This window comes from Tubulanus polymorphus, chromosome 3 (genome assembly GCF_964204645.1).
Source record: "Tubulanus polymorphus chromosome 3, tnTubPoly1.2, whole genome shotgun sequence".
Classification (NCBI taxonomy): domain Eukaryota; kingdom Metazoa; phylum Nemertea; class Palaeonemertea; order Tubulaniformes; family Tubulanidae; genus Tubulanus; species Tubulanus polymorphus.
In genome coordinates this window covers 20,086,797-20,102,759 of record NC_134027.1, presented here as the reverse complement: position 1 = coordinate 20,102,759, position 15,963 = coordinate 20,086,797, and the positions used below count along the sequence as shown (strand labels likewise).

Sequence of the window (15,963 nt, the reverse complement as noted above, 5' to 3'; positions counted from 1 at the left end):
CAAAATATACATACAGATGGAAGGTCATTAAATAAGATTGTATGAAGAGGAGGGTGGTGGGGTGGTTTAAAAACCACATCACTCATTACATCTAATCCCTATCAAAATGATACTGCGGAAAACGAGTTGAGTCACTTCCAGTTGGGATTCAAGCAGAATGATTCTAACTGCTTAAGTTTTATGTTACATTGGAAACTGGAATTCTCAAGATTTTGCTCCAAGGAGCCCAGATTCCAGATCTGTACAATGATTTTCATGGCTGCAGAAAATCTGTCCATTATAAACTAAGTAGTCACATCCGGCATTGAAATTAATAACCATGTCTACACCAGCTCGTTGAACCCGGGTTCGACTAAAACCTGCATTCGCAGCAAGTAGTGTCTGCACATAACACAGTTTCAGCTATCTGTAGTTTAAGGTCAATTGTGGCGGCCAAACGCTGCATTTAACACTGGTTTACCATCTACACTACATAAAATGCAGTTGTCCGCGAACGCAGGTTCAATGCAGTGTATCCTTCTTTTACAAGAAGGGTTTTGCGGAAAAGTCTGCATTGAACCAGTGTTTCGAGTGTAGTGTCGACGCATAACCCGGGTACAAGAAGCAAGTGTAGACATAGCTTATTCTCATACAAGTCAATATCTATCGGTTTGAGCAGGGCATGGAGAGTTTCAATCTGGACATATGGATAAAATTCGATGCCCTAAATGATCCAGATTCAGCGACTTGATATTGTAAAATCGAACATAACAATGAAATTGTCAATATATTTCGTTATATTTACATCTAACTTTTTGACATTTATGTACAACAATTACATTGTACAATATGTACAAGACATTAAGATATTCTTTTTAAATGCAACTGAAAATATACATCTCCAACTATGTATACAGAGTTAATCTCAATTCTCAAACAAAATCGATTTAATATTCAATTAATGACACATCCTTTCAGGGTAGCTTTGCCAAATTCACTACAACTTACAATTCTGTTCAACCAGTTGAAATGAATATTGCAAGCGAGATGAACATGTTCTAAAATCTGTATTGCAACTGCATCAACTTAAAATCCCAGCCTCAAAGAATTAAGGCAGAGTATCATGACAACGTCGCAGATATTCAAATCCCTGCATCGGAATAACGTGGGAGTCTCGGAATACAGTCCGTCCTATTCAAATCCCCGTGAAGGAGGATTTAAAAATGATTTTAGAAAATATAACATTCCAGAAAGATCAATCGGCATACTACGAGTCCATATGTATGACAGGTAAATTCATTAAAGCATGTTTTTTGAGGTAAACAGCAATGTAAATTCAAGCATTCGAAAGCACTTCTTTGTGCAGGTATAATTCTGGAACCAACCCCTTTAGGTTTCAACTAATGAAAATAGTTTTTTGAAAAGTATCCTGATAAAATTTGGGTAATAGTAGTTCATTTTCAATCATAAATCTCCCAAGTAAAGTCCTGCCCACAAGTGGAGCCAGAATGATCAATAATCGAAAAAAATGCGACTATCAAACATGCGGGCATGCAGGTTCATCAGGCAGCAGATTGATACCTGCATCAATATGAAACAAGAAAAAAGCATCTATCAATTGGCAGAGCACCACAAGAAAAAAGAATTGATTGCACAGTCATTTCTAAGATCGATTTAAGTTCCTTTTTTTCGTCCACGTTTTGATTTGCCGCGCGGTTTGCCAGGACCTTTCTTCTTTTTGTTCGTAACACTTTTACCGAGACATCGGGGACAGTACCATTGTTCTTCTTCAGCTGGTTCGACCTTAATACCAACGCAAGGCCTGAAAAAAAATCAAATAACATGCGTAAATGTGATTAAAATCTCTTATGAGATTTCAGTTTCTACAGTTTTAGAAATACAGCCAACCTCGGTTAATCCGTCTCCGGTTAAACCGTATTGGTGCTTATTCCGTATAAATAAAATGGTCCCATTTTCAGTAAAGTTATTCCCTTTAAAATAGAATAAAACCTAAATAGCCTATGACTTAAAAACTCAGTTGTTGGTAATAAATCACATTGTATGTACTGTATTGAATATTGACAAGAAAAACCCCAAAATCTTTTAAAGCATGAAACAGAGAATGGCTACTTTTGTTGATTGTCTTGGTTCAGGGACATTCATGAAATTGAAATGGTGATTCCGCCGCAAAGAAGCTGAAGAAAACACACTAACTAGGGGTCCTGGGACACCATGCCCACTCGGGAAGTGGTTTCAAATGCTCAACAATCTTAACAATTTCAATATTCAATACCCCCTGATTGATGGTCATGAGCTACAACTTAGCAATTGATTGTGGTAACAAAATATGCATAGCTACAAATATAATATAGAAATACTAAGTTATTGTATCATTCAACGCACCCTGGTGGCCATTTTCAAAAACCAATGTCCTTAAAACTCGCCAAAATCATAGAACATGTTATGAGCTACAACTCTCTAATTCATTGTGGTAACAAAATATGCTTAGGTATCAATATAATGTTGAAAAACTTTTTTCCGCATGACACAAGATGGCCACTTATTGCTTCATAATTGGCTGATCAAAAATACCTGTCTCAGGTATAAAACATCTCTTTCCAAAGAATACCCATCATAAATTGCAATGAGAAGTGGCAAACCAGTAGGAAGCTATGAGACTCAGAATTAGGACCAAAATTGACTTTTGGGCACTAAAAAGGTCATAGGACGGCCATCTTGAGTCCGATCAACCCAATTTTTGTTATGCTGATGGGCTCTTGGGGGTTCAAATATATACGAAAAATCAAGGTAATTGATCAAACCGTTTTCAAAATTTCCCTCAAAAAGTTCAGAAATGTGTAAAAAGTGCAGATTTTGGCGAACAACAATGGCTGCCAGTCGGCCATCATGAATCTGACAGGGCAAATTTTTGGGCTGAAGATGTGTCTAGGGTAGATACATGTGTAACCCAAATATCAAGACATTACATTAAAGCGTCTTCAAAACTTTCCAAAACAACTGGATTCTGTCTACGGACGGACGAACAGACGACGAACGAAAAGTAAACGCAATAGCCTGCTGGGACTTAAGTCCCAAGTGGGCTAAAATGGCTCCCACTAGACAAACTAAGAGACAGCTTTGAATAAAGCGGAGTGGACAGTACTTCTGAACCTGCTGCCATTGCCACTATAAGATATCTCAACATTTCTGGGTCTGACATCATTGCCACTACAGTAGAGTACGCATAAGTTGGATAAAGGAGTGTGTGCACTAATTGTATATTTTGTTCTATCTTTGTAGATTCCCTAATCGACTGGGACTGAAGAAATTCACTGACGTACGTACATCCGAGTTATGCGTATCTGACCTATGCCTACTCTACTGTACATGGAGATATCTTATACTTCTAGGTCATCCATCAGAATAAAATACAAGTGACTGCACAGTATCAAATATAAGTCACTCCAACTGATTTAGAACCTCTCCCCATGCTGCCTCAAAAAGTGTTAGCCTACTCACCAATGGTACCAATCGTCACAAATGTCACAACCAATCATTGGACTTCCGTCATCCGGTACTTTGCATGTTGGACAAATCCATATAGTTTGACCGCTTTCATCCTACAAAACATATGTTATAATCAGGGTACAAATTCAGATTCAGAATGTGGACCCAGTTCTACAGTTGTCTTGCAAAGTTAGGTTTAACTTACGATGATAGTCCCAACTGTTTCCGTGATTACGGTTCTCTGTACCCCTTTCCCAGCTGGTACCGCTGCACCAGTGCCCACCGCATTTTTACTATACTTCGATGGCGGCATCGGCGGTATTGCGGATGCTGCTTTCTTCTTTGGCGACCCTCGTTTCGGCGTCGGTGGCGGCGGAGGCGAGGAAGACATCGAATCGTCGTCCGCCGATAAATCTGCTTCGTCAATAGACGCCGACTCGGATGGCGACGGATCGCGGCGCGTCGCTGCTCGTGGCGGAGGTAATGCTTTCATTGCTGCTTTCGTTTTTGGCGGGGGTCGTTTTACCGGGGGTGGTGGCGGGGGAGTTGGCGTTCGCGCTTTCACCGGCGCCGGAGCGGGGCTCTCGTCGTCGTCATCCTCATCATCAGAGCCATCATCGGAAGAGGACGATGAAGGTGAAGGAGAATTGACTGGATTCGGAGAAGGTGTTGGTGATTTGTACGGAGATTTTTGCAGTTCGGGCGATGAATTCGGGGATAGGTTAATACTAGACGAGTCCGACGGGGACGGACTTCGTTTGGACGATTGTTCAATTCGCCGTCTCTCAGCGGCTCTTTTCTTCTCCTCCTCACGTCTCCTTTGCTCCTCTCTTTCCTCCTCCTTGCGTTGTTCTTCCACTAGCCTTTTCTCCTCTTCTTTCCGTTTTCGTTCCTCTTCCTTTCGCCGTTCCGCCTCCTTTCTCCTCTCCTCGGCTTCGCGTCTTTCCTCTTCTTCTCTCCTCTTTCTTTCTTCCTCTTCTCTTTTCTGCTGCTCCTTTTTCTTACGTTCCTCCTCACGACGTCGTTCTTCCTCTTTCTGCTTGGTCTCCTCATCCGACGGAGGCATCGTTTTGATGACCCTGTGCAAGAACAAAAATAAACGATCAACAGAAGAAGGAACTTTTCTTTAAAAATATGAAGGAAAATTCCTGTTTAACACATTTGTTGCTCTACTGATTTATCTTGTACCTCCAGGATTGGTTTCATTAACTAATTTTCCCTTTAACTTTAGGGTTAAAGGAGCAAATCCAGGGGTGAGAACTGAGGGTCTCAAATTTTCACAGTGCCCTTTTGACTGGAAAAACCCTTTTCCAGAATTTTTGACAAGACATTGCCTTGGAGCCCTCCACAAATTCTCAACAACAGTTATTGGGTTAATTTCTAAGCAAATAGATTTTAAAGCAAATACATATATGGATCTAACACCTTGGTTTTCAAAGGCTAGGTTTACTTGAACCCTTGAGATAGTATCAGAGTTAACTCCTGGGGTAATTCTGAGTTAGATTTACGACTCTTGAGCTAAATTAGTATATTTTGAATACTGGTGGCATGTGTTAAGTGTGGAACAAGGCTTATAGCCAGTTTTATTGACCAGTTTTGAATTGAAAGCAAGGGCTTGCCTCCATTGACTATGAACTAATTATATAACCCCATGCTGATAGATAAATCGTGAAGATAAATCGTGTCAATAAAACTAACTGCAGGGGATTTGAGGTGTACCCCATCATTCAAATTATTAGATATTTCGTTAATCAGTAAAATGAGAAATTTCCAATGCCATTAGTTATCAATTCTTAATTATAAGTTAATTATTTATTCGCTGTATTGCGAACAAGAAGATAACTCAATTAGTAAAAACAATAGTAGAACATCATAAGAATGACTTACAATTTCGGAAATGATGGTTTTGATGTTTTCGAGTCAGTGACTACAGTCACAGGACTCGAGCCACCTAAACTTCCGAATTTCAGAGTTATCCTCGGTACAGACTTTCCACCATCGGTATCTCCCTTCTGAAAATATACATTCACAAAAATTGTAATCAGAGCAAAAACCGAGCTCCATCATGGAAACCCGAGGCTCCTCTATCTTTCACTCCAAATGTGTGATTTTGATATCTTCTCTGAATCATCACTTTTATATAAATGCATCAACCCCAAAACATGGCTACCAAATCAATGCTATGATTACTTTGAAGACAATTGAACCAATGATACTGTGATATATCCTTGTGAAAACTTAAAGGACATTATTCTATGTCCTCAATTTGAAGGTGCATACCTCTGACGATTCAGGGATCCCAACAGTAGTTACCAAAAAAAATCGGAAATCAATTTGACCTTGTTCTGTCCTCGTGAGCGCCATAGGCGCAAAGCCATTTATACGGGGGATTTGGGAGTCCTGCCCCCAAGAAAATTTTTTAAATTTGAGGCAATTTCGGGGCATCTGAGAAGTTCTCGGGACCGGAATCTAGCGTGACTCGTGAAACCAAGTGGCATAACCGCTCATAACCCCCTACCCCCTTTGTTTTAACATCAAATCTTGATCGATCTCAGAGACCATAAAATTTTTTAAAAGTCGGAATTTCGATTAAAGTCGGAAAATTGGGATCCCTGCGATTACATTGATGGACTGCCTCCTCAAAACAAACATCCATCAACAATGAATTTTTTGAGAGTCCATCATATAAAAGAAATTCTAACCTTGTCCTTGTGTTTTTTCTTTTTCTTCTCTCTGATCTTTTCTTTATCTTTGTCCTTATTCTTCTTTTTCTTTTCTTTATCCCTCTTTTTCTTTTTATCCTGAAGCATTTCACAGTGGTGCATCTTAATCATTCATATTACTTTTTTCAACCCATATTGATTGAGAAGAAAAATTTCTTGGAATGAAAAGAAGACCGGAAAGATTCAAAGCTTAAGAACCCTTTTCAAAAAGTATTGTTAGGACCCAGATCAACAGATATTCAACTCTGGGCCCAGTTTCACAAAAAGTTTCGATTGAATGTATCCTGGCTTAAGTGAGTGATAAAATGAGTGATGAGATAACCTGTCATGGAAGGTGCATTTTTCCGGAATGAGTTATCTAACCGTAGATACAACGTTGATTACTACGTAGCTTCCAGAGTTCTGACACTGCAGACAGTGGCTAAACCCTTATTAAAAATTGCCCAGCAGAACAGAGTAGTACCTCAAGTAACAATTGAAATGAAAGCCGAAGATGATTATTCCAGAATCAGCCACACCCAATTGAAACCTAGTGTAGTCCTTTCTTGATACTGATTAATAAGGAAATCAAATTTAGTTAAACGTTTAAAATTAACCAAATTTGACTCCAGCAATGTAACTCTAATTACCCACTGTATTTATCTATAACTGTGGAATTTGGATTAAAGATTTCATGAAACAGTCAACACCTTGGGAACAAAGATTTTATGTTCATGCTTAAGATTCTGATAAACTTTTTCATGAAACCGGGATAAGGGTGATTTTAAGGTTAAAATAATCAAATTTTGGAGTGAAGTAACAAATTTTTGGTTTAGTTGTTCAGTTACTATTGAAAAAGAAAAAAATTTCAACGCTCAGAGGTCCAGACCTCAAAAAAGATATTTCAATCATCATAACTGACACTCACTTTGCCTTTAATCACTGTCGATCCATCATCCATAATTCTCATTTTCAATGGTGCTACGATTCTTTGTTCGGGCGATTCATCGATGATCTGCTTCGCCGGTGATCCAGTCACTGTTTGTCGGTTGTCAGTCTGCCGGTCGCTGACCAATTCTTTACGTTCGTCATCGGTCGCAACAATACTCGTTGTAGTTGCCTCCATTTCCAAGGTAACTTTTGACGATACGGGGACAGTAGGGACGAGCGTAGCCTTCGAAGCTTTTGCACCTTTTTTACCAGCGCGATGTTTTTTACGCGGACTACCACCCGCTTTTGGCGGCGGCGCCAATTTCGGACTCGACGCAGCTACAACTTCGGCGGCGACCAACCGATCTGGCGTGGGTGATTTTAATTTTGCCGACATTGAGCTTTCTTCCTTTTTGTTTTTACCGCGTTTTGAATCGGATACTTCCATACTCAAGACCGAATTGAAAGTGTCATCAATGGCGGCTAAACGCGCCTTTTTACTGGCGTCATTTGAAGGCTTCCCGTCGTCAGTTATGACTAAACTCGCATTTTCGTCGTCGTCCTCGTCAGAAGATGAGATTGTTCGAATGTTCGTTTTGTCCGGCGATTTCGACGGTCGCTCCGGCGACGATTGTTCGGGAGACTTAGTTCTTGATTCTACAACGACGGCTGGCTTGGCGTGAATTTTACCACCACCTTTCGGACTACGACCGCGACCGGGTGATCGATTGACCGGCGATCGGCCAGGCGACCTTCCGGGAGATTTACGACCACGACCCGGCGATCGTCCGCGCGGTGAACGACCTCTAGACGGCGCTGGAGGTCGATAGTCCTCGTCTTCTTTTCCGAATTTCGACCGATCCTTCTTCTGATGATGATATTCAGACTCCTTTTTCTTCAGTTTCTCGCGCTCCACGTTCACCAGTCGTTCCTTCTCGACGAGCGCTTTCTCGATTCGCGCCTGTTCGGCCTTGACCTGTTCCTTATTACCGACAGCGAGCACACGGATTCCGGACGATGCAAATTTTTTCGGTCGTACTTTGGTCGCCGGTTTCATGACACGTATGACACGGCCGGTTTTCTCGACGCGTTCGCGTTCGAGCACGCCGATTTGCGGCAATTTAGAGTCTGTTTTTTCGCGGCCTTTGAACGTACTTGGTTTGTCGGGCATACGTATGCCTAACTGACGACTGGTTTGAGGTGGTGTGCGCGCGTCAGGCAATTTTCCAGTCTCTTTGTTCGGCGTTAACAATCCGTTCGACGATAGAACCACGCTCATCATCTCGTATTGCGAATGGCCGGCTTCTTCCGGAAGAATCCTTAAATATAAAATTTTGACGTTATATTTCGATTCCACTTTGGCCAAGAATTCATGAATCATCATACTACCAGGGTAATGGTACTAAGTTGAGGCAGGCGCAGGAAAACCTCTTAAGCCTAACCTTGGTTAGTGGCTTATCTGTAGTTAAGCTAACCAGCTTAAAATAAAAAGGCCACATGAAGACAATGGTTAGCTAACATCGTTTTACTGCGCCCAATACGCCTAACCAGTTTACTAACCATGGTTTGTACTAACAGGGTTTTCCTGCACCCGCCCTCGAATGGTACTACCATGCTTTGACTAATTGTGAATTAACGGATATACATGTATTGTATTAAAAACAGCCGCAAACAATCTTAGTTTAACCAGGTCGATTAAAATACTGGACCCAGCTCCACAGTTGTGAGTTAGATTTAACTCAGAGTTAAAGTTAGTTCATTTTCAATGAGTTAACTCAGAGTTAAATCTTAACTCGGAACTGTGTAACTGGACCGCGTACGTAAATTTACATATTTAGCTATTAAGAAAGTTTGCAAGTTTTCACCGTTATACACGCTCTTTGATTTTGTTGTTTTATCTCAACTCCATTGCATTTAAAGTTATTCCTGAGTGATAATAACTAAGGAAAAAATAGAAGAACATTCAGGGACTATACATTCCGGCTGCAACTGGCATTAAAGATCGTTAGATTGGCATGAAAAATGGTGAAATTATAAGGGTGGCAACACCAGCTGGCTTTGTGTTTTTGCGGGGAAAACTAGGTTTCAATATCATTTTCGACAACAGGGTGAAGAATATCTTCATTTAACAGTCGTATTGATAAAAAATTCCACTCAATTTTGAAATTTTTTGCTTCTTAAGAGTTTTCACAGGTTTCCAATTGACAAAAACGAGTGAAATATGGCAAGTCAATAAATTTGAAGATGCAATGATAAATTTTGTTTTATACTGGAGTTTTGTTTTTTATTTGTATTTTAAATATTCACTTTAAAGTCTGAAGCTTTTTCGTGAATAAGTACTTCTGACTACGCATCAAATTAGTGACCATAGTTCTCCAATGTCGTGTTAAAAAATTTATGCTGACAAAACGCCACGGTAGATCATCAAATGCCACAGTAGAAATCAGCAGAACTTAGCCCTCCACCCCTTTAAACACTAACTGTGTTCCCTGACCACAAGATCACTTTCGCAGCAGCCTCCAAATATGGCAGTGATGGGTAAAATACAACCACTGGCTTACTTCAACCTGTCACCCCTATTAACACAATTAAGATAGAAATGCCAAACTTTTTCTAAAAGAACTTGGTTATATTATGGAGTGAAAGCCAATCAGATGTGCCGTTTTAAACAGGGTGTACCACCGGCCTAAAGAAGGGGGTATAGGTTATGCTTTGACCTACGTAAAATTACGTAAAATACGTAAATTTAAATAGATACATAAATCTACGTATTTTAATCGACCTGTTAACTCAACATGTGGCTGAAGCCTCTGTAGTCTGGTGATAAACATATGTAGAAGAAAGGTTCATTGATAAAATATTAAGGAAATGCTCTTATACCTCTGTCTTTTTGCTGGCGGAGGGGTATCAGGACTGCCGATTGTATGTTTATCAACTGGAGTCTCATCTAATGGTACTTCTGGAGCCCGAGTGTCCGGAGTAGCCCGAGACGTTGAATCCACTGGCAAATCTACAACGGAAAAATTAATGAACAAAATTTCATAGTTAAGAATTCAAATAGGCACAACTCATGAACACCTTTAACCACTAAGTTGTTGGTACAGGGATTTTCGGAGCCAGTTTCACAAAAGTCGAATCACCAGGATAGGCCCTACGTGCATGAAGAAATCAAACCAATTTAAATGAGTTAACCCCTTTGTGAAACTTAGTACAACTCCCAGCCAGATAAGCCTTTAAGATATTAGGCCACATATGGTCTTAGAGTCAAGCATTTGTATCTTATCCACACGACACATTACTACGGTTCCAGTATATAACAGCTCATAAATCATATTAAATAAACTAGGAGTACAAGTCCCAGACCGTAGGTACCAATATGGATGGAAGGATATGTAGATATCTGTATTATTCCATTATTCAACACCCCGGAGAATATTACAGATACCAATAACCTTGAGACTCGCCACAATCAGAGAGCATGTTATCAGAACTGCAATTGGGGATCACTCATTTATTACAAACACGCATAAAATTTGAATTTTTCAATGAATGACCCCTTAATTGTGGATTGGCCTGTAAGATATATGCACAGTACCAATATATGTCCTATGGCAGTACTCAATACCAAGACTAAGTCAGTCATATACGGTACGTTAAAAACCTGTTGATATTTCCCTCAAAAAAAAACCTTCGGTCTATGAACATCAAAAAAAAACCTTCGGTCTATGAACAAGGACTGATGGGAAGAAATACTAGCCTTATGGGAAGAAAACACTAGCCTTATGCCCAAAGTTGGCTAAAAAAGGTCTTTAATTCAGATTTCTCACGAACTGGATTAGTTTCATTAGTTCTGAATGACCTGGATTAAGCAGGGTCTACTCAGGTAGCATGACCGACCTAATGAATCAAAACAAGTTAAAATATCGAAGCCCATTTTCTAAAACAATGAGGAAATAATAGTTTTGTACAATATGAATGAAACAAACCCTTCACCAACAGCAGGAATTTTAGATATGAAATTACAGTTCATCTTGCTTACGTACAAACCCATGTTTGAAATATTCGTACAGTTGAACTCAGTTAAGTCATTCGTTTACGAGTCCTAATTCATATTTCAATTTACGAAGTGTACGTCAGTCGTCATTTGGATAGGTCAACAAATTGCCACAGAAGTTGATGCACACTAGTAGCACACCTGGTGGATTATCACTTGAGACAATTGGAATACTCCATTGCCACATAGTGGATCATCGCATTGCCGTAGCATTGCCATTCACTTACTAAATGCAAGATTTCTTGCATTTCAAATAATTCGGTAATGCGTTCGAGTAACATAAGCAAGATCTACTGTAGCAGATTTTGATGATAACCCATCACCAACAACACAGCTTGAAAAATTACAAAACATGTAAATAAATTTTCATAAAACATTTGTTTTGGTTTGATCACGAGTTTTATTGAACAGTGAGGGATGAGATATTTTTGTGCCTAATCTTCGAGTAGGTGTAACTGGAATGAGTGATTGCTACGTATGATGAATCCATGCAAAACACACGCATAAAACTTGATTGAAATTACCTGGTTCTGTTTCATATTTCATATTTAATATATATGCAAAAATTTCAACAAAAAAGAGAAAAAAATAGTATTTCGTTAAAACCGTTAAGTCTCATCAAAGTGTGAAAGCGCAAGAGATTCAAATAAAGTGAGGAAAGTGTTTGAAAGTCTAAATGCAATTCGAACTATCAAATGAACATGTTAAACTCACAACTTTTGGACTGATCATAACAGAAAAACTAATCGAATCCTACCTCCCCATTCTCGGTGCATAACGGGCAGATGATCGTGGACATTTTCATCGCGGGACTCGAGTTCTTTCGATCCCGCTTTCGGGAAATGCATCTGATTGCGTTTGCGTTTCGGGAACTTAACGACGTCTTTCGGGTAAGGCACGTTTTCGGCGAAGTTCTTTGCATATTCTTCCAGTTCGGACAGCGGTATACCGATATACTGAAACGCTAAAGCGACGTCGTCTAAATTCGGCTCGGTACGTCCAACTGCAACAAAAAGGTAGAAGTTAGCTATAATGTCATCGTTGGGACCATGGTCGTGAGGGATTGAAACCTCAAGACCAAGGGGTTATCGAAATTTTGCGTGAAAACTTCAATAATGTGAAGAGTGCTGATTTTTGTCGATAACAATGGCTGCTAGTAAACCATCTTGAATCTGACGGGCCCAGTTTTTGGGCTGCAGTTTTGTGTCTAGGGCTTATATAAACTACATAAATAAACCAAATATCGAGACAATCCATCCGAAGTGTCTTCTAAACTTCCAAAAGTAAATGGATTCCACCTTGGTTTACACCCGCAGTGGAGACAGACGAGCACTGCTGACGATTGCTGAAGTTAGTTCCAAAGTAAGAAACAATTAAAAGAATAATAAAAGAAAGATGGAGAAAGGAGTGAACGCAGATTCGGCGCTGAGCTAGCCGCGTATTTATATCCTCAAAGTACAAAACACTAAACACTTATTACACTCCCCTCTATTGGCACACTGGGTGACTACTATTCTGGGCTTACTAAGCGCCAAATTGGCGACTCTACGTGTGAACGTAAATGGGTGTAAGCGCCGTATTTTGATGAATTCGGCACCAGCGATGTATGGTACTCCTGTACACCTGTACACGCTGAATCTAGTGTGAATGCGGCTAATGTCTAATTTATATTCTAATTGATGTAATTTTCTATAGGGAAAACAATAAGCATGATCCATAAGAGTGGCCTGCTTTTGTTCTCTTGACTCTTCTGATGTTTTCAATTTATTATTCATTTGAAATAAGCAGTGGTGACAAACTACTATTAGGCTGACTGTATCTAGTGTTAATCAATTACAGTTAATTCTGATGTGTTCTATGTTCTACTATGATTACATACCAATTATTGCTGCAAGACAAATTTTCAAATGGCTTTTACTAGATCAGTCATTAGTTATCATCTGCAGGTCAAAGTTACAAGTTCGCTGTTATAGCTCTTAAAATCTACTTATTATGAGAAAGCCTTGATAATGTAGATTTCAGGATTCTTGGCTTAAGCGTGACGATTATAGCCAATGGATCGATAAATGTAAAGATGTAAGGGAAGCCCCAAAACCTCTATCTGCGATCCTAACACTAGCCTGCCGTCCTCCTTATTACCGAGATGACGTAATTTACTGAGATGAACCGAGATAACATGAAATATAACATATTTATTTATTCCTTATCGATTTTAACACTTGAAATCATATTATATCAGTAATAAATGCCTGCTGGAGTCACATTTTACATATTTCTGCGAATATTCTTGTAGAAAAATAACTGTTAGCTGTAACGAGATGAGATCGTTGATCTATCAAATTCAATGAAATTTTATTGCTAACCGAGATGATGTATTTGAAGTCAAAATTCTTTTACTAAATATCCGGAAAAACATGTAAAATATGACTCTAGAAGGTATTTATTACTGATATAACATGATTTCAAATGTTAAAATCGATAAGGAATAAATAAATGTGCTATATTTCATGTCATCTCGGTAATAAGGAGGATCTCCAAGTCACCCCCGATAGCTCAAGTGGTAGAGTAATCGCCCGGCAAGCAAAATATCACCTGCCTAAAATAAATCACAGCATTGGATAGACATTCCTGGATCTAAGCCATTGATTTGTAATTCGATTGCGTCAATCGAGGTACAGGTCTGTACTTTTATCAGGCACCAATTTGGTCCAATAACAATACACTCGGCCTCAGGGCATCCTGTGCAATCAACAATTAAACTAATTCTTACACTGTTCGCAATATCGATGAGTAGATTTTCCTATTTCGGTCAGGTACCGTTCGATGATATCTGTCATCAGCTCGAGAGCTGATGATTGTATTGAATTCCAGCCGAGCTGCTGACAAATCTGAGCGATTCCAACTTGCAGCACTTTACGGCTGTACGCCAGGTGACCCGTATTCATTATCCGTTCGTTTTCCTCCTAAGCGGGTTCTAGAACATCGCTGCTAACGAGTGGCGATTATTTACGGAACTGGAACATGTTCGACGATGAATTATTTATGAAAATAATGGATTGATGTCTGTCTGCAGAGTTTCCAGAACCTGTCATGTCAGGTCTTAAGACCTGACATGACAGGTCTGACCTGTCATGTCAGGTCCCGAAAAAACCCAAACTCATGACAATATTTGACGGAACGGCGAAATATCTAGGCATGTGTTAGACGAATGGAAGAACATTTTGAGTTGAATGAATATTCTGACCCGTCGTTAATATCGAAAATGATTCAACAATAACGATAAGGAAAATGTTCTGACAAATAATTCATTTGAAAGGTTGATTTATAAGAAGAAAATATTTATGTGTAAACTATGACTTATTTCTGTATTAAAGGTAAAAAATAAGTTTCAGGCAAAGATGAATTAATTAATGTAGAAATAAGAGCACATTATAAGAGAATATTTTCGCTAGATGAATCGAGGTCTTGATATTTCGTTTCCGCAATAAGACACTGAAAATTATCTGCTCACTATCACAGTTCGGCAACACTCCTCACTGTCCTGAAGTCCTGAAGTCTCACTATATATATTCATTGTCTTTATGATGTACATGTAAAAGAGCCGAATGCAATATAGAGACTGATTTTATTGAGACTGATTTTAAATCAACTCATCAATTTAAAGCATGAAGTTTTTTCCATTTCATCAGTTTTCAAGCAGACCTGTCACCACAGGTCTCGAGAAGCTCTGCAAAATGGCGCGAGCTGCCGTGTCAGGTCTCGCTTCAAAATTATTGTTTTATAGTAACTTAAGATTAACTCTATCTATGGTTAGCAATTTATATTATACTCTTTACTATATAAAGGTTATAAAAAGTAAAGTTTTTTCAATTTCATCAGTTTTAGTGCAGACCTGTCACCACAGGTCCCGAAGCTCTGCAAAATGGCGCGCGTTGCCGTGTCAGGTCTCGCTTCAAAATTATTGTTTTATAGTAACTTAAGATTAACTATATCCATGGTTAGCAATTTATATTATACTCTTTACTATATAAAGGTTATAAAAAGTAAAGTTTTTTCAATTTCATCAGTTTTAGTGCAGACCTGTCACCACAGGTCCCGAGAAGCTCTGCAAAATGGCGCGAGCTGCCGTGTCAGGTCTCGCTTCAAAATTATTGTTTTATAGTAACTTAAGATTAATTCTATCTATGGTTAGCAATTTATATTATACTCTTTACTATAAAGAGACCATAAAAATCAATGTTTTCCTTCATTTTATCAGTTTTAATGCAGACCTGTCACCACAGGTCTCGAGAAGCTCGGCAAAATGGCGCGAGCTGCCGTGTGAGGTCTCGCTTCATAATTAATGTTTTTTAGTAACTTAAGATTAACTATATCCATGGTTAGCAATCTATTTTATATTCATTACTATAAAGATACCATAAAAAGTAAAGTTTTTTCCATTTCATCAGTTTTCAAGCAGACCTGTCACCACAGGTCTCGAGAAGCTCTGCAAAATGGCGCGCGTTGCCGTGTGAGGTCTCGCTTCATAATTATTGTTTTATAGTAACTTAAGATTAATTCTATCCATGGTTAGCAATTTATATTATACTCTTTACTATAAAGAGACCATAAAAATTAATGTTTTCCTTCATTTCATCAGTTTTAATGCAGACCTGTCACCACAGGTCTCGAGAAGCTCTGCAAAATGGCGCGAGCTGCCGTGTCAGGTCTCGCTTCAAAATTATTGTTTTATAGTAACTTAAGATTAACTCTATCTATGGTTAGCAATTTATATTATACTTATAACTGTAT

General features: G+C 39.0%; 1 protein-coding gene across 2 annotated transcripts; it reads right to left on the bottom strand.

Annotated features, from left to right (window-relative positions):
• Positions 1–836: 836 nt before the first annotated feature.
• Positions 837–14,246, bottom strand: LOC141901360 (uncharacterized). 2 transcript variants are annotated; one of them, XM_074788553.1, is made up of 9 exons: positions 13,943–14,246; positions 11,930–12,175; positions 9,999–10,128; positions 7,117–8,437; positions 6,189–6,287; positions 5,374–5,498; positions 3,692–4,565; positions 3,499–3,599; positions 837–1,801 (listed from the first exon to the last, which is right to left on the bottom strand). In XM_074788553.1, the coding sequence occupies exons 1-9, from the start codon at positions 14,115–14,117 to the stop codon at positions 1,654–1,656; spliced, it is 3,219 nt and encodes a 1,072-aa protein (XP_074644654.1). In that variant the 5' UTR covers positions 14,118–14,246; the 3' UTR covers positions 837–1,653. The 2 variants fall into 2 exon arrangements, with proteins under 2 accessions (XP_074644654.1, XP_074644655.1); XM_074788554.1 differs by lacking the exon at positions 6,189–6,287.
• Positions 14,247–15,963: the final 1,717 nt, after the last annotated feature.

Bases quoted from the DNA above. Each gene is read 5' to 3' on its own strand.
- LOC141901360 (XM_074788553.1), bottom strand. From the start codon at position 14,117: ATGAATACGGGTCACCTGGCGTACAGCCGTAAAGTGCTGCAAGTTGGA. The intron at 4,566-5,373 runs GTAAGTCATTCT...GTTCTTGCACAG, and splicing joins AAACCATCATTTCCGAAATT to GGTCATCAAAACGATGCCTC. The intron at 1,802-3,498 runs GTGAGTAGGCTA...ATTTTTTTTCAG, and splicing joins TGTGACGATTGGTACCATTG to GCCTTGCGTTGGTATTAAGG.